This window comes from Squalius cephalus (genome assembly GCF_949319135.1).
Source record: "Squalius cephalus genome assembly, chromosome: 1".
Lineage (NCBI taxonomy): Eukaryota > Metazoa > Chordata > Actinopteri > Cypriniformes > Leuciscidae > Squalius > Squalius cephalus.
In genome coordinates this window covers 49,340,796-49,358,751 of record NC_137122.1, presented here as the reverse complement: position 1 = coordinate 49,358,751, position 17,956 = coordinate 49,340,796, and the positions used below count along the sequence as shown (strand labels likewise).

Sequence of the window (17,956 nt, the reverse complement as noted above, 5' to 3'; positions counted from 1 at the left end):
GGTTAAACTAGTAAGAAATGTATCTATAGTTTAGTCTATACCTGCAATGGGTCTTAAAGTCGGCATAAAACAGAAGTTGTGATAGTCTTTTCTTCCCTATATTTGAGTGAAACGGCTTCTCGAACAAGAAAAAATGTAGGGCGGGACTTGATTTTGTCCATGGGGAATTGATTGGATGGTTGTGGTTTGCTATTGGTCGATCTGATGTGAGTGACAGGTTGATCCCGCCCTCACACCAGTAAACACATCATGAGAGAAGAGAAGAGATGTCGCTGAAAGAGGGAGGGGAAGTTATTCTGATTAAACATTATGAGGGCACAAGAATTGTCCTTTTTGATTTCATGGTGACTTTAAAAAGTGTGCATACTAAAAGAATTATGATGTTTGTTGTGGAGAAATTTGAAAGGTTGACGAGTGTTTTGTAGTGTGTGCTGATTCAGTTTCTTCCAAAGTACTTCAACAAATTTTCCTTTACTACCCTCGACTGTTATTAGATTGCACACCTACAGTGTACCTGATCGTTCTGTAGGTGTTTCATTTGATCTTGTTCTGAATCTTCCCACATTCTCTCAAAGACATCAACACACTGCAGTCTTTTTCCAGACCGCCTCACATGGCACGCAGCACTCAACCAGACGAGGTCAGGACGAGGTGCTGTATTAAATTCTGCATGAACTCATCTGTCAGAGGCAGTCGAGTGAATCCGACTATATGTGTGTGTTTGGTAAACGAGACGCAGCAATATGTACAAAAGCCTTATACAGACAGACAAGGTTAAAGTAATTATATGCAATATATCATGCTTGTCTAGTCTTAAGAAACTAGAGATATGCACTGATAGTATAACTCTGTCTGATAACTGATTAATATCTGATGTTAATATTCTATAGTATGCTGTAGGGTTACCACAGATTACAACTAAAACTAAAATCAACCATTTGAATTGCTTTTGGTGGATTTAAGCATCACAACATGTTGATGTATATTTATTTAGATATGCTAAATATTACATTTAAAGGTGATTTTAAAGATTAATTTAATAGAGTATTAGATGACAAATTTGACTCTGAACTTTAGCAATTCACCATGTTTTTCAATATAAATCTTACACTTAGACGTGACCCTGTCCATGGTGCTGATTCTGTGCACAGGTGCACAATCCAAACACCTTCTGCCACCATGTTAGTGAATCAGAATCACTTTATTCGCCAAATGCATCAGCAGACACACAGGAATTTGATATGGCAATCAGTAACACAGAAGCTCGACAAATAAACCGTATATGCGTATAGCTGCATAAAGCATGCTTAAAAACAATCAAATCAATAAAACAGTCCTGCGAAGACCTGCGCATGTATTTCTTTAGCAAAACAACAGAAGATGTAAACTCACACCATTAATAGGCCTATCAACACAGTATCGATCTGGCATGTTATAACAGAGAACACTCAAACCTAAATTTCATTAGACAAAAGAGAACAAAATATATAGAAGAAGTCAGTGCATTTATTTCCAGCATCCATCTTTAAAAAAAAGAATAATTCTCATTGAATGAGCCACGGTTTAAGTCATTGACTGCAGATTTTATATTAATGCCCTTGCATATAAGTCAGCATATTTACACTATATTTACCACAAACTGCCTACAGTTAGACCAATGAACTGCATTACTTACTACTATTTTTCACATACTGCATATTTCTGTCTTACGACCTTCATCTTGTACTTCACATGAGTTACATTTTCCCAACACAACCACTTATAGCCATTCAGGTCTTTATTTGTTTTTCATCTAAAACAGAAAAACCTGAGCAATTTGAATCGGAGAGAGTCTGGGATAAAACAGAATCCTCTTAAACTTACAGTCAACTGGAGTAAACAGTCACAACCACAGGCAGGCTTTGAAGTATTGAGCAATCGTCCTTCTAACAGTGTCTGAGGATTCTGTTGTTGTGAACGTGGAGCAGTAAAGCCCGGTTCACAGACAGTTCCAGGCCGACCTCATCTGCGGTGCATGTGGCTTTATAGGATGCATGAATAGAGCCTGGCTTTGAGAACCCAGCATGGTAAATAACCATCAGAATGCAGCACGGCTACAAATTCTGGCAAAAGCAAGATGTCTTGCCCTAACAGACCAACTTTGAATGCTTTGATGTGGTTCCTTCCATAAACCCTAAACATAGGGATGGAATTGTGAGAGGAATGTAAAGATTCTGGTTCAGATTCCACATAACAATTCTGGTTCTATGTTAAAGTGATTTTGTTGTTTTTTGTTAGATAAACGCAATTTATTTTAACAAACTCAGTTGTGACTATCTTTAACTAATTCTAGTATGAATAACCTGTAATTAAACTGATTTTACACTACCATTCAAATGTTTGGGCTCAGTAAGACTTTTTTGAAAGTCGCTTATGCTCACCAAGGCTAAATTTATTTGATCAAAAATACAGTAAAAACGGCAATATTGAGAAAAATTATTACAATTTAAAAGAACTGTTTTCTATTTGAATATATTTTAAAATATAATTTAACTATGATGTCAGTTGAATTTTCAGCATCATTACTCCAGTCTTCAGTGTCACATGATCCTTCAGAAATCAGTCTAATATGATTATTTGATGCTCAAGAAACATTTCATATTATTATCAATGTTGAAAAACAGTAGTGCTGCTTCATATTTTTGTGGAAACCATGATATATTTGTAACGTTATACGTATCTTCAATGTCACTTTTGGTCAATTTAGTGCATCCTTGCTGAATAAAAATCTAAATTTCTTTAAAATAAAACATACTGACTCCAAATTTTTGAACGGTTGTGTATGTCTAAGTCTCACAAGCTTTAATACAGTAATGGTGAAAGGTAATGACGTAAGGTTCGGAGAAAAATCGCTCCAAATGTTGTAAATTGGACTATAGGTAAGGCAACACAGTAAAAAAGCTGTACTGCATAGCACAATGATTTTCATTTTCATTGTGTATTGATTTATATATCGGGTCGCCCAGAGAGCAACCGCACCGTATGGCAGAGCACTTTCCAACACAGCTATGGCTCTGACATGTTATGATATTTTTTAAAAGATGGAACCAGTTCTTATCCGATTCCCAACCCCATACATTATACTAATACAGTCCAAACCTTAAAAACAGCACTTGACTTTCAAACTTCTGTAATGTGATGAAGCAAACTGCCCTGTACCATTATAATCCGGATGACTTTGCCATGTCCTTGCATATGTCCAAGATCCTGAGAGTGGGAGACTGATTGGTCTCCTATCGCATCGCAAGCCACACCATCCACTGCCACTGAAACATTGATTCTCAATCCCATTACTTGGCCAGTCAGAGTAACAGATTGCTGCTGACTCCAGCCTGTTAAAGCATGTACATCACCCCAACAGCCTACAGTCACCCTAAAAATGTCCTCATAAAGCAAATGGGAATCTTTACAGCCTTAAGGCTGGAATATACTACACGACTTTCAAAATCTGAGCTTAATGCTAGGCATCATACAGTTGACAACTTTGTAAAAGGTAACACAGAAAAATAGGGCATCAAACACGACTGTGGATCCCATTGCATAAAGTCATTCTGAGCACAACAAACTCACGCAGAAACATATGCCTCGTTGCCTAACAAATGAAAACCATCAGGCCTGGTTTCACAGACAGGGCTTAGATTAAGCCAGAATTAGGCCTTCGTTCAAATAGGGCATTTAAGTAGCTTTTATAAACATGCCTTAGAAAGAAACATCACTGGTGTATCTTGAGACAAAACAATAGCACTGACATATTTTAAGATTTGTCAGTGCACGATGCTTTCAGTTAAAACAGCTCAAACATGAATTTTAGTCTGGAACTAGCTTAAAGGGTTAGTTCCCCCAAAAATGAAAATTCTGTCAGTAATTACTCACCCTCATGTTGTTCCAGCCCCGTAAGACCTTCGTTCGTCTTCGGAACACGAATTAAGATACTTTTGATGAAATCTGAGAGCTGGCTCACTCCTTCATAGGCTGCTAGGTAATTGTATCTGCCAGCCCAGAATCGTTAGTAAAGACATCGTTAAAAAAGTTTATCAAGCGACGAGAATAACGACTTTATTCAACCATCTCTTCTCTTCCATGTCATTCTTCTAAGCTGTTGACGTAGTGTAACAGCGCAGCGCTTCTGGATTGTACGTCAGAACGTAAGCTCACTATTGGCCGACGCTGGTCATGTGTGTGATGCTGGCCAATAGTGAGCCTACATTCTGACGTACAACCCAGAAGCGCTGCGCTGTTACACTACGTGAACTCACTCAAGAGGCCCACACAGAAGAAAATTAATAGTTGAATAACATCGTTATTTTTGTTTGTTTTTGCGCACAAAAAGTCGCTTGTTAAACTTAAGGTTGAGCCACTGTAGTCACTGTAGACTTTCTGGGCTGGCAGATATCAATACCTAGCAGCCTATGAAGGAGTGAGCCAGCTCTCAGATTTAATCAAAAATATCTTAATTTGTGTTCCGAAGACGAACGAAAGTCTTACAGGGTTGGAACAACATGAGAGTGAGTAATTACTGACAGAATTTTCATTTTTGGGTGAACTAAACCTTGTCTGTGGAACCGGGGGAATGTGTTTTAAAATGGGCTCAAAACATCGAACATGTTTTAAATGCTCCGACAGGATGGAATCATAGTCTGACGTTTGCGATAGTCCGTGCCCAGCATGAATATGATGTTCTGTGAAATCTGTCAACTCAAATCTGCAGACTGGCTCTGACTTTCAGCAACTGATGTCGTCTCGTCCAGACTGTAAATCGGGGGGCAAAATCTGGCCAAAATTGTTCCAGCCTTTGGCCAATGGCCTTCCTGCACTGCTATCATCTCAAACCTTTTGTAAATCAATTCACGAGTTCACATTTACAAATACTTAAATAGAGTAAAGGATATGCGTATTTGGCGTGCTGTCCGAGGGGAGGGCTCCCAGCTCAGAATTTGGCCCGACACCAGAGTACCCCCCCCCCCCCCCCCCCCCCCATCCCAGGTTGGGATAGAAATAGTAAGTGAGGAGATGGGGTGGTGGAGGGTTGCTGGAAAACTCATATGTGACCCTGGATCACAAAACCAGTCACATGTCGCACGGGTAAATCTGTGGCAATAGCCAACAATACATTGTATGGGTCAAAATTATAGATTTTTCTTTTATGCCAAAAATCATTAGGATATTAAGTAAAGATCATGTTCCATAAAGATATAAAACATCATATATGGAAACTCATATCCTCACTTAGTTCTTATTTACTTTCATTAAACACTCAAGAGAGATTCAGGTAATTCTGTTACGGTTAGTGGAAGTTCCCTCGGAAAACAGGAATGCAAAAAGTGCAATTGAATCAAGCACAGGACTGTGTGCCGGTCAAGGCATCTTTTCAGACTTTTTAATTCCTCGGCCGTGATTGGGAGTGTCCGTCCGTGGCCCTCATATCGCCCAATCTAATTACAATGTTGCATAATCGTTTGTTACAGCATCCCAATCAGAGAGCCATTCAAACGCTTATCTGCATGCAAAATGTATATCGCAGACAGTGAAAACCGAGAGCGATATAAAAGCAAGCTGACTCCCTCTGCACCCCAGATTCATTAGTATGCTGCACGTCACTTGGGCCAGGGACACTTTTGGCTTCGTTTACGGCACTACCTATTTCTCTCCTCACCTATGCCACCCTAATTCACACGGCTCTGCTTTTTCTATGGTCTCAGCACACCCGCAGGTGCATCACATGCTGTATATGTCGCATTCAATGAACGGTGTGATCCGACTGCAGACATTCAGCCAAGTTGCCCCACTGCGTTCTGCTCGGCTGGGTCTCTCTCACCGGGCATGCATGCAGAGCGAGCTTTAAGCTGCTTGATTCCTCATTATGTTGAAGCAGACATCACAAAAGGGGGGAGGGGGGGTGCACGTGAATCTCAGTGTCACAGGTCGGCCTTCAACCACAAACCCTCACAGTGTCTGAGACACCACAGGCTGCTGACTTCTCGAGGAAGTAAACAGCCGTGCTCAGATATGTCAAGCACAGACGTTATGCAACGGAACTGCCTTGGGAACACAGGACACACAAGAAGAGGAACACAACAGTTCTGGCTGACGAATGCCAAGTCAGCTCTGTCCGACTGCAAATGTGCAAAACACACTCTCTCCCTGTAGTGCAGAATGCATGCATGTGCACGTGCAGGTTGTCTTTTGATAAATGCATTATTCACAATAACAAATGTTGTAATACATTTAATCTGCATCACAATTATATTATTAATTAGAAAACAGATCAAAAGTATTCATTGAAGCATGAACAAAAATATGAAGCACATTCATATAAACACAATAAATAAATAATGAGTACATATATAGGCTATATATATATATATATATATATATATATATATATATATATATATAGGCCTTTATTATGTATGTTTTACCATGGTAAGCATGGTAAATTCCTCAAGACAAATAAAAAAAAGTCTTGTTTCACATCATCGGTAGCATCTATATCAGCGCATTTACTGAATAATAAACGTTTGCGTGTCAGAATGTGTTTTCACTCACCTGGGTCGAAATGCGAGCTGAAGGCAAAACTGGGATTAAATAAAACCGAGGACATGACCACGACAAATACCGACGCTTTCATCCTACTCGTAAAGGCTTCAGATTTACTGCAGGACACAGCGAATGTACAGTAAATAAAGACAAAATCGCTTCATTAAAGAAAAGTAGGTATGACGGTGCTCCGATGCATCATGAACCACAGCGTCATCTCTCTCTCTGCCTCACTTCAGATGCGTCGGATTAAGACACAGATGCGGGGAAACATTTCCGCTCGTCTGTTGTTCTGCGTTTAACGCGTTTCAGTGTAAACAGCGCGGTGTGTCCTCGTCCATCTGGCTGTTTGCTGAAGGCTCCTCGGGGCAGACCACCTATTAGCGTCGGTTTTTCTCCATGTGCAGGCTATGCACCAAGATGTTGGTGTCTGGCAGTTGTCCAGTATCATTCCTGCAAATGTGTTGCTGTGCCTGCAGCTGTGCCCTTTGGACACGCAGTCTGTAATATTATTTGGAGCTCTGGTCAGTTTATGTCGGTGTGTGTGTGTGATGGAGTGTGTAGAGGAGGATTATTAATGCTGCAGCGGCAGTGACAGACAGGAGAGCGCGAGCGAGCGCCGACATCAAAACTGTGACGGATTTAGTCAAGAAAAAATAGTTCAAATATATTGTTTCACATCATCTGTAGCATCTATATCAGCGCATGTTTATTGAATAATAAACGTTTGCGTGTCAGAATGTGTCATAATAAGTTATAAAAGCTTTTCTGACGAAATGACTACACAACAACACATGTCTTCCCTGCTGAAACAGCTTGAACCAGCCTAAACTGGTTTGCTGGTCTTATAGCTGGTTTAAGATGGTCTCCCAGCAGCCCTGACCAACAGAGAGAGACCAAAACCCAGCTAACATACCAGACTGGGAAATCAGCTAAACATTTTAAGAGGGGTTTGTCAGCAGGAAATAACTTTAAAGGGTGTATTGCCACCATAATGTTTAATAAACGTGTTGAAAAATAGGTAGCAAGGTTTGTCATTTAGAAAATGCATGACATGGGCTCTTTCATGTTGGCAGAACAAAAATTGAATTATTTATCATTTTATTATATTGTGTTATAAAGTGCCTGGGCCGCTGAAAATGGGGGATAAGTGGACCTTTTGTCCCAAGCCCCAGGCTATCCTGGATAGCCGATGGGGTGGGCCAGGAAAGCAATTGTTAGTAGCCTATACGGTTACTGTCGAGGGATAAAAACATGATCTTAAAAAAATGCAATTTCTACTGAGGGAGAAAAAATAAGTAACTTTGCAACGTCTAAAGTGGATTATCGAGATAAAGTGTTAACTAAAATGACTACTGAAGTAGTTATGTTAGTCACCGCCTATTGGAAATAATGTAAAATGCTGTGTCTTATGAAAATTGGGGTTGATCATAAATCTGCACAAGCTACAAGCTGATGGTCCAACCTTAAGCATGATTACAGTAGTATTAGAAGGTGGAGGAATTCCAAGTTTTCTGGAATGCAGCATTATGTATCTTGAGAAAGCAAACCATTAGCATTTGCTGAGTTACACATGCTGACACATTTGCTTTATTCAAGACTGATCACTCTGGAAAATGACAACCTGACAAATTACAACTGCTGACCAGCCAAAACATGTCCCCAGGATATTTTTAATACCATATTCAAGTTTGTGAAAGGAAATAACGATACACTGTGAGATCTGTCTTATTAATGATGTGAACTAATTGTTAGTCACTGAAAGGTTGAAGGATGTGAAGTACATACAGGTCACACAGTGCCCCCTTCAGGAAACAGAGAGTAAAGCAACATAAAAACTGGAGGCATACCTATAGTGTATAAGGGCACATTTATTTTTCACCTCGGAGTAGCCTCCTTCCTTCGTGATGTTTCTGTTTTTTACTTCTTTTTTTCAGGCACCGACAGAAAGACAGGTAAGCAGACTTTCGATAGAACTTAAAAGGGAAAATTCATCATCATTTCTTCACCCTGGCTAAATGTCTTTCTTAGCTGTAAGCAGAGATTGATCTAGATTGTTTACATTGCTCTTTTCTACAGTTCTGCTCATAAGTTTACATACCCCTTGCAGAATATGCAAGATGCTAATAATATATGTATATTTTTAATAGAGGGATCATAAAAAAATTGCATAGCCTACTGTCCTGAATAAGTGCTTTTACATAACAGATATTTAAATGAAATCCACAAGACAAAATATTAACTGAATTTACACAATTCAAGCAATTCAAAAGTTTACATATACTTGAATCTTAATTCTGTGTACTATTACCTGGATGATTAATGACTGTTTTGATGTTTGTCCTGAAAAATCCTCCAGGTTCCTCACATTCTTTGCTTTTCTAGCATCTTCTGCATATTTGAACCCTTTTCAACAGTGGCTGTATGATTTTTAATGTCACACTGAGGACAATAGAGGGACTCATATCGATCATCTAATTCAATTAACTTAATGCATATTCTGCAAGGAGCACTTTTAAAGTTAAGGTGCACTTTTTGTTAGGACACATCTGACTAAATCTATCTAAAATCGGCTAAAAAAAAACGATGTAAATCCTCCGACTGGATGGACTTATAGTTCCCATCCTAAGTATTTTCTGTGAAATCTGCAGACTATGATTTGACTCTGATTTTCCAGCAACTACAAAAGTACAAAAGTCAGCCTTTAAATATTGATATAATTGAGCAAAGTGAGTACTTTTAAAAAGTTTAAAGCTATAAAATACAGCTTTAATTTGCATAGTATGTTTTCGAAAAAAGAATTCTGAAGCTTTAAATTGATTTTAAATTAACTTTCATTTAAAAAAAAAGCAATAGCATGCTATCAAAAGAGAAATAACACTAGCAAAGAAATGTTTTTTTTTATATATATATATATATATATATATATATATATATAAAAGGTTGTAAAACAAATACTTTCCTAAAAGTACAGTATAAAAGGAAATGTCAAGCATCTTAGGGTGTTGATTTGGAGAAGGAGGGGGTTCATGGAATAAACGTGGTTGAGAACCATTGCATTTGTCCGATCAGAATATGCTACAGGGTGTCTGGCTTTATTGTTAATTTATTTTTATTTTTTTACTGATTTTCATTTGCTTTATTATATAGCTATATGTAAAAGATTTAATACTGACATTATTATAAGTGATGTAATTGAAAATTACACTTTTGAATGAAGTGACATTATTGTAACGTCTTTGGTTGGTAGGTTTTGTCCTTTAGTGCACTATTGAGGTTGCCTTCTTTACACACCTTGTGGTATAAAGATATTTAATGGCGGGAAGGTTGGCATCAGTGATATGCTGTGCCATCTTCACTACCTACTGCAGGGCTTTCGTGTCAGATGCTGAGAAGTTTCTATGCTAAACGGTGATACAGCTGGTTAGTGCACTCTCAATAACGCATCTGTAGAAACCAGTTGAAGACTGCTCTTTTCAACCTTCTTAGGAAATGCTGGGTTTTCTTTACTAAGGATAAGTTGTTCAGTGACCATGTGAGGCTGTTGGAGATGTGATGTGCAAACTTTACGACGCTATTGCTTTGGTGTTTTGCAATGCATGCAGCCGTGAGTCAGCAGGCCAGGGTATATGACAGTGGACTCAGTACATACCCCTGTGGTGCACCGGTGCTCAAATGTGATGGGTTGAGAGAGGTCTGTGTGTTCATTCTGTTCATTCTGTAGTTGTGCAGGAAGTATCTAGTTAATCAAGGTTAACTTACCATCACATATAACCCAAACCTTGCTTACTCTGGGAATATCAGTTCCAAAACACACATCAATCAACCTCCAATTGGTAACCCAGAGTTCACTTACGCACATAGTGAGTACATAAAGACATTGTCACAGGTGCAAATTTCAGGAGTCACCATGGAAACGGACGCTAAGAAGAAGCCTGAAGCCCGCCATACTTATTTTTTCTTATTCTTTTGTTTAATGGTGAGTTACAGTCTTAGTGCATCATATATATTTTAATATATATGATTATATTTAAGTGTGAACTCGTGAAATGATATGGGGGGGGGGGGCTGTCTGCATATGTGTACAGATAAACATGAACCATGTGATTGACATTTTTTAGATTTTCTCAAAGCAGAGAGACCTTTTAGGGTCTCTTCACAAACAGAGGAATGAAGATAAACTCTTAATGCCTAACTCTATGTCCCATTCACATCAAGTGCAAACACTGAATGCAATAACAGGCCTATAACTTTATCTTGCACTTTACAAATTAACCCTACATTGTAAAAACTGTTGTATACCTCGGTTATGTTTTACCTGATGGTTTTCTTCATGCACATTATTTCATGTTTAATATCGGTATCACTGTACCGTTTTATACATTAAAAAGTGCAGTTTGGAAATTAGGTTGAGCCTTGTATTAAAACATATAAGCCTAATTATAAAGACATGGGAAACAGATTTATGCCTCGTTTTAATTTCAGCTTTAGTCATTTTGTTGTCCACGTTCGTCATTTTTACTGTGGTAACCATAGTGGAAAAAAAGTATACTTTATTGTATTTGAAATATATTCCCTTTTTCAATAGTACATTGCAAACATACTAACAATTTTTTTTTACTATCTTTAAATATATAAAAAGTATTTTAATCACTATTTTACCTATTTTCACAATACAACTTTTAACACACTTATATAGTATAATATAGTATAATATATATAGTATATTTTTAAAGAATATATTTTCTAAGAATAAACTTGAAGTGAAAATTCTGTTTATTTTTTAAAAGTGTATTTATTTGCACTTATATTTTTAACTATATTTTTAACTGTACTGAAAATGATCATTGTAACAATGCATTGAAAGTATACTTTCAAAATACATTATAGTTTACAATAGTATATCGTACAATATAGCTAAGTAATATTTGCTTTTTTTTAAACAAAATGTGCAATTTGTAGCATTTGGAATTACTGAGCATATACTTTTTACTCAAATATAATACACTTATGGTATATTGCTTGTATGTTTTGAAGACACTCGTAATGAATTTGTGCACTTGTAACACAAAAAAAAGTACACTTTAATATCAATAATCAAGCATGTAATTAGTCCCTACACAGGTAGGCCTATATAAAGTATAGTAAGTACACAAAAGTACTCTAAATACACTTAAAGTTATGCTTTACTACAATTTAATTAAACTAAAATATACTTAAAATAGCACACTTCAGTATGCTACTGAATTTTTCTAAGTATTTTTATTTATTTTTCACCAGGGAACAAGTAGGAAAACGGGCCAGATCCACGAAATAAGAGAAAAGAAGCCCTTGCAAGCCATTAAATGAACAGGTGGGACTGATGAAACAGTATTCATGTCTCAACTCAAAATATCTTATTTTATCTATAGGCTATCCTACCTCGACTAGATTTCTCTTGTTTTTGCTGCTAATTAGTTTTATTTGTGCATTTATTTGTGTTGTTGTGCTTATATTTTATTGCTACTCATGTAGAGTGACATTGAGCCAGGGAAAGGAGCTTTATATTAAAACAAGAAAACATTCTATCATTAGGCTACTTTCATCAATTTAATCCATCCTCGGCTGACTATCAGTTTGTAACAAGTATTCAGAGCGATTCTAAACTTCTGAACAGTGTATAATGATTGAAAGAAAATGATATCTTATTTTAATACAAATAAAATACATATAATCACTGGTCGTGATAACAGACTCGTGAATGTGCGCCACTTTTTAAATGAAAGGAGGAAGTTGACGCGCGTTGCATTGTGGGATGTGGCATCCAATACACTGCGTTCTAAATCGAATTACACTGTTGAACGTGCTTTAATAACAACTACTACGGAGTGAATAGAGAACAATTCATAAAAAGATCTATCTAAATTATTTTCGCAGCCTTGCAATTTTCCTCCGTTATGAAATACAGCACCTCGTCATGTGACCTGATGTGAGCAGCCGTCATTTAGATGCATGAATCTGTTCTGGACATTTGCTCAGTTTAGGAACGGCTTTGGATCTTCGAACTTTGGAGCTTTTAAAGGTCTTGTTGGATTCTGACTGACATTGCCTTGTTTAGTCGCGGTTATTTTTACGTAGCTCCCTTCTGCTCTTGGTTCCAGGAACTTGTCGTTGGATGTGTAAAATGCTGAATGCTGCAGCAGCCGACAGAAATAAGGAGCCGATCCTTGCCGTATTAAAAAGCAGAGTGACATCAGACAGGCATCTGATGGCTTTGGAAATCTCTTCTGGCACGGGACAGCATGTCATTCACTTTGCCAAAGCATTTCCGAATATTACATGGCAGCCGTCTGAATTCGAAGCACAGTCAATATCGAGGTGAATATGCGCAACATCAAACTTCATCTTGAATTCTCGGCTTTCTATGTAGACATGAACAGCTCTGCAAATATAAATCTCTTATTAAAAGATAATCTGCTGCAGAAACGCATTGATTGATTGATACTTACCTATTCAGGTTATGAAATCGTAAAACATTTAGGCTACTAATTGATGAAGAGGCACAAGGTCGTTGAAATAGTTAATAATATAATAATATGTTCTTTATTTTTTCGTTGACTGAGTACAGGTGCAGAGATATATGAATAGATGGCGCTGTTTAGTCACTTTTAGAAACGTGTGCTCTAGTGAAAGCTTATTTTGAATGCTTAAAGCATTTTAGTTTTTATTTATGAATGAAATAAGAATAAGTCAAAATCCACGATATTACTTAATGAATGAATGAGGCATTTATATAGCACATATAGGTGCCACACACCAGCTATAAGTGGAGAGGAGAGAGAGTGATAGAGCCAATTCAATGGAAGGGGATTATTAGGAGGCCATGATTGGCAAGGGCCAATGGATGGAATTTTGCCAGGACACCGGGGTTACACCCCTACTCTTTTACAAGAAGTGCCATGGGATTTTTAATGACCAAAGCGAGTCAGGACCTTAATAGTTTCTTTCAAAGTACACATTCTTTTCAGTGCATGCTATTCCAAAGAACAAAAACTTTGTATGCTAATCTAATCTTTCACCTGCAATCAGAGGCGTAATTTGTGGGGGGGTTGGGGGAGATAAACCCCCCCAATATTTAAATCTATGCATTACAACCCCCCCAAATATTTATACCATGATCACATGAAAAATACGCAGACCCAAACTTCAACCCCCCAAATGTTCAAACCAAATCTACGCCCTTGCCTGCAATCAATTGCTTCGATCCCCTCCGAAACTACTTAAATTAAAGTCCAACTGAAATCAAAATTGACCCTATTTACTTTGTTAGCGCATATTACTAGTCTTGTGGTGAAAAATGAATCCGTGCAAGTTAATACACAGAAAAAAATTGTTTGCCGTCGTAATCTTTAATCAAAGTCTGAAAAGTTACTTCCGGTCTGGAATGGCGTTCCTTCTCTGATGATGTAGGTTTGACGGCTTGGGTTGGGAAACCCTTAACCACTCCCTCAAACCGTTAGTCTGTTATGAGCAGAGATGGAGAGGATTTTCACTGGGAAATACGGCACAACACTGGAGAAAAGTCGTTTGCAACCTCCGGTTCACGCGGACTTTAAAGTTTTGGCTGCGCGCGTTTATCCATGTAGCCATTTAAGTAGAAAATTGTCCCATCCTAGGTGTATACGACTCTCTTCTTTCAGACGAATACAAACGGAGTTAAATTAAAAAATATCCTGGCTCTTCCAAGTTTTATAATGAGAGTGAATGGAGCCTGAGATTTTGAAGCTAAAAAAAAGCACATCCATCCATTATTAAAGAATCCATACGGCTCCATAAAGGCCTTCTGAAGTGATGTGATGCGTTTTTGTCAGAAAAATGTCCATATTTATAACTTGATAAAGTATAATCTCTGGCTTCCGGTAACTGGCGTTCGCGTTTTCAGGAGAGAGTTGAGCTCCGGCATATGACGTAGGTGTAGTGTAAGCTCCGGTGAGAAGTGACGAAGATCCGTATGGATTACTTTTATGATGGATGGATGCGCTTTTTTGGCCTTAAAAAAATATATTTTTTAATATAACCCTGATTGTGTTTGGCTGAAAGAAGATAGTCATATACACCTTGGATGGCTTGAGGGTGAGTAAATTATGGGATAATTTTCATTTTTGGGTGAACTGTCCCTTTAATGCCAGTTTAATAACAAATACGACAAATTTTGAAAACAACTTAGTGTTACCATTGGGAAAAGGACATGCATGTGTTGTTTCAGGATCGACTAGAAAGAAGACCTCCACAATCCACTGCAAACTTTCAATTCTCAATTGAATGAAGTCCTGCCCTACTTTTTTTTTATCTGATATCTGTTCTCCTCTAAATTGCTCAGTAACAAGCCGAGAAAAAAGAAAGGAGTATAGGGCAGTGATAAACACTTGTGACAGAGCTGTGTTAGTTCTATGTTAGTTCAAAGTTCACTCTTGATTATTCTTTAGATTAGGCTTCATACCATAAAACGTTTCCTGCTACTCAATACCAATATGTACCCCCAGTTTCACAGACAAGGCTTAAGTCTAGTCCCAGACTAAAATACATGTTTGAGATACATATCTACATATCTTAAAATATTTTGTCCTAGTAATACTTGTTATTTGCATAGCCACATTTATAAAAGCTACTGAAATGTCCTAATTGAACTAAACTTAATCCTGGCTTAATCTAAGCCCTGTCTGTGAAACTGGGCCTTTATGTACTATCTTGTGATTTTTTTTTTTTTTTTTTTTTTGCAGCATTGAAGCATATAGACAGTATCATAGGCTGCAGAATGTAAAGCCACCCATCTATCTTGATGTGTCTCAGAGTTGGGAGACCTGGGGTGGATTTCAACCTGAGTCATGTGACCTCGTCGTGAACATCAACATGATGCACATCTCACCTCTGTCCTGCACACTGGTATCATGCTTGCTTGCTTTTATTTCTCTTTCTCTGTATTTGTTGAATGTCTGCATATAAAATCATCTAATATTCTTTCGCTTTTTAGGGTTTGTTTAATGCTGTTGGAAAAATACTGAAACGCCAAGGATTGCTTCTGACTTATGGGGTATTTGTTGCATAATAAGCTCAAGCACCTTGAATTATTATGCATTTGGTCACATTTATTGGCTTCTAACGTTTTGCATCTGATATTGTTTTGCAGCCTTATGCTTTCAAAGGATCGATTACTCCTCAGAGCAATGTTGACTTTGACCAGAGCTTGAGATACAGGTTAGTGATAAAGGAAATCACTGGCAAACGAGCAACATCTGCATTGCTGCAAACTTGGTGTGGATCCTCGATAAAGTTTATTTCACTGGCGTGAAAAGAAATGCTTGCAGATATAAAAACTTATAATCACTGTTGAGGAAATGTAATTTTAAAAGTAATGCATTCAATATTGGAAACTTTTTCTCACGTGGGCTGGGCTTGCTTGTTTGTTTTTAGTAACAAAAAAAGTGATATTTATGCAAATGTAAAGGCCCTTTCACACTAAAAGTGAAATGAATAAGCCTCAGGCTGAAGGAAATGCAAATTCACGCCTGTACAGTAGAGCAGCTCAAACAAACCTTTCAGCTGTGCTGCCATTCTGAATCACAGAAGAATTGGAAAAACAAAAAAATGAAACACTAGTGTGATGTTTATCTAAAGTCATTTTTGATTTAATCGGATCATTTAAGGTCAGCAGCAAAGACAATGGCTAATAAAATGAGATTAAATACATAAAGTATATTTGTGCAATTTAACGTATTATTGCAGGATTATGTAATAATCTGAGTTTGATTGTGTTTTTAGGAATACTGAATCTTTGTGAATGTTGTGCAAGTGAGATGAATAAATAAATGCTCACATACAGTCTAGATCTTCACACAGCGCACACAACGCCTCTGCACTTACTCACGATCTCTGTTACTAGGACAAACATTTTTCAGAAAACAACACTTACTATCTAATAGTCCTAACAGTCATGTTGCTTCTCGAGTAAATGCATCTTGATTTAAGAATGATTTGATATTTATACTGGAATACAAGACAAAAAAATTATTACACTGCAAAAGTTGATCATGTCATATTTTGCTGTACCAATGTTGTTTTACAGAAATCCAGAGTGGGGTCTAAGAGATGTATCATTTCTGAAAAAGCTAGGCCAAGAAAATGGACTACGGTTGGAGGAAATTGTAAGAGTGTTTATTACCAAAATGAATTGCTTAATGCATCTGGTGTAGTGCAATGCGAGTGCATGCTTGATGATAATTTAGTTTAAAATGCAATGCCAATTCTCCCTTGCCTATTTCTGTTCATTACAATTCTTGCTGTAAAGGTTTTTCTTAGAAGCTATGATCTATTTTTTGACCATGATCCACTGCAAATTAATCTGTCATGCCTTATTCTCATCTTTCTTTCTTGCTTTTAAATATGATTGGCTTGATTATGTGATGATTCACCACCTTGGGAAATTGTAGGCTTGTAAATGCATCTGTTTTTGTTTTGATTTTCTAGGTTGATATGCCCGCCAACAACCAGTGCTTACTGTTTCTCAAGGACAGTGTGGTTTGATTTAATTCAGTTTCGTCGCACTGTATTTGCATATGTGCAAAGATACTGAATAATACAAAGGCTTTGCTGAAATTTGTCATCACTATCTTTTTGACAAAGATGTGTTTTTTTGCAGGATGTATTATTGTGGGGTTTTCCCCCCCCCAAACTTTTTACAAATATGTTTAAAAGGATGTGTCATTTCATGAAACATAACATAATACAACATACTTCATTCCAGAATGATTTTCACTACATGGATACCAGAGAAAGTAAAATTTAAAGTGCCTGAGGATTTATTGCAGGACATGATCATAGTTACTCTGAATTTCTTAGGACATTGTCATTGGTTATCTGGATTATAGGTGTTGTTATTTTATATGCAGTGTTGTTATTTACCACCATATTATAGCCTACTACTACAAAAAAAATTGCCATGCTAACCATAGTAACTGCTTAGTGTGTGTGTGCGTGTGTGTGAGAGAGAGATTGCGTGAAATCCAGCTCAACCAAACCGCCATGCTTCAAAAGCAAGCTAATCTAAATCTATAAAAATGTATATCTTGAATGCGAGTTGCTTTGAATGTGCATTTATGCTAAATGCATAAATGTATGCTTTATTTTAATCAAATTGGTGGGTAATATAAATTTACCAGTATACATGGTGAATATTTTTACGCTTGTAGTAAAGTAAATGTGTGAACTCTCACATTTCAAGGCAGAATATTTGTTTGAATTTTCATGAAACACTAATACATTATACAGTTAATTGCTGCTCTTCTTTTATGCGATTGAAGATCCTTGATCAATAAAGAATATCTGTCTGTTAATGTGCACTGAG

At 37.3% G+C, this 17,956-nt stretch overlaps 2 protein-coding genes across 2 annotated transcripts in view; one reads left to right on the top strand and one right to left on the bottom strand.

The window, feature by feature from the left end:
* aatka (apoptosis-associated tyrosine kinase a) overlaps positions 1 to 7,214 on the bottom strand; it is a 50,859-nt gene extending 43,645 nt beyond the window's left edge. Inside the window, exon 1 of the mRNA XM_079868429.1 lies at positions 6,586 to 7,214. Within this exon, the coding sequence (XP_079724555.1) occupies positions 6,586 to 6,667 (82 nt within the window). The 5' untranslated portion in view covers positions 6,668 to 7,214. The remainder of the gene's footprint in view (positions 1 to 6,585) is intronic.
* A 5,143-nt stretch (positions 7,215 to 12,357) lies between these two features.
* Positions 12,358 to 17,950, top strand: mettl26 (methyltransferase like 26). The gene is made up of 7 exons (XM_079894595.1): positions 12,358 to 12,637; positions 12,717 to 12,933; positions 15,336 to 15,498; positions 15,587 to 15,646; positions 15,743 to 15,810; positions 16,679 to 16,757; positions 17,080 to 17,950. Exons 1-7 carry the CDS (start codon positions 12,568 to 12,570, stop codon positions 17,134 to 17,136), a joined length of 714 nt encoding a protein of 237 aa, XP_079750721.1. The 5' UTR covers positions 12,358 to 12,567; the 3' UTR covers positions 17,137 to 17,950.
* Positions 17,951 to 17,956: the final 6 nt, after the last annotated feature.

Bases quoted from the DNA above. Each gene is read 5' to 3' on its own strand.
- mettl26 (XM_079894595.1), top strand. From the start codon at position 12,568: ATGAATCTGTTCTGGACATTTGCTCAGTTTAGGAACGGCTTTGGATCT. The intron at 12,934-15,335 runs GTGAATATGCGC...TTTTTTTTGCAG, and splicing joins GAAGCACAGTCAATATCGAG to CATTGAAGCATATAGACAGT. The intron at 16,758-17,079 runs GTAAGAGTGTTT...TTGATTTTCTAG, and splicing joins GACTACGGTTGGAGGAAATT to GTTGATATGCCCGCCAACAA.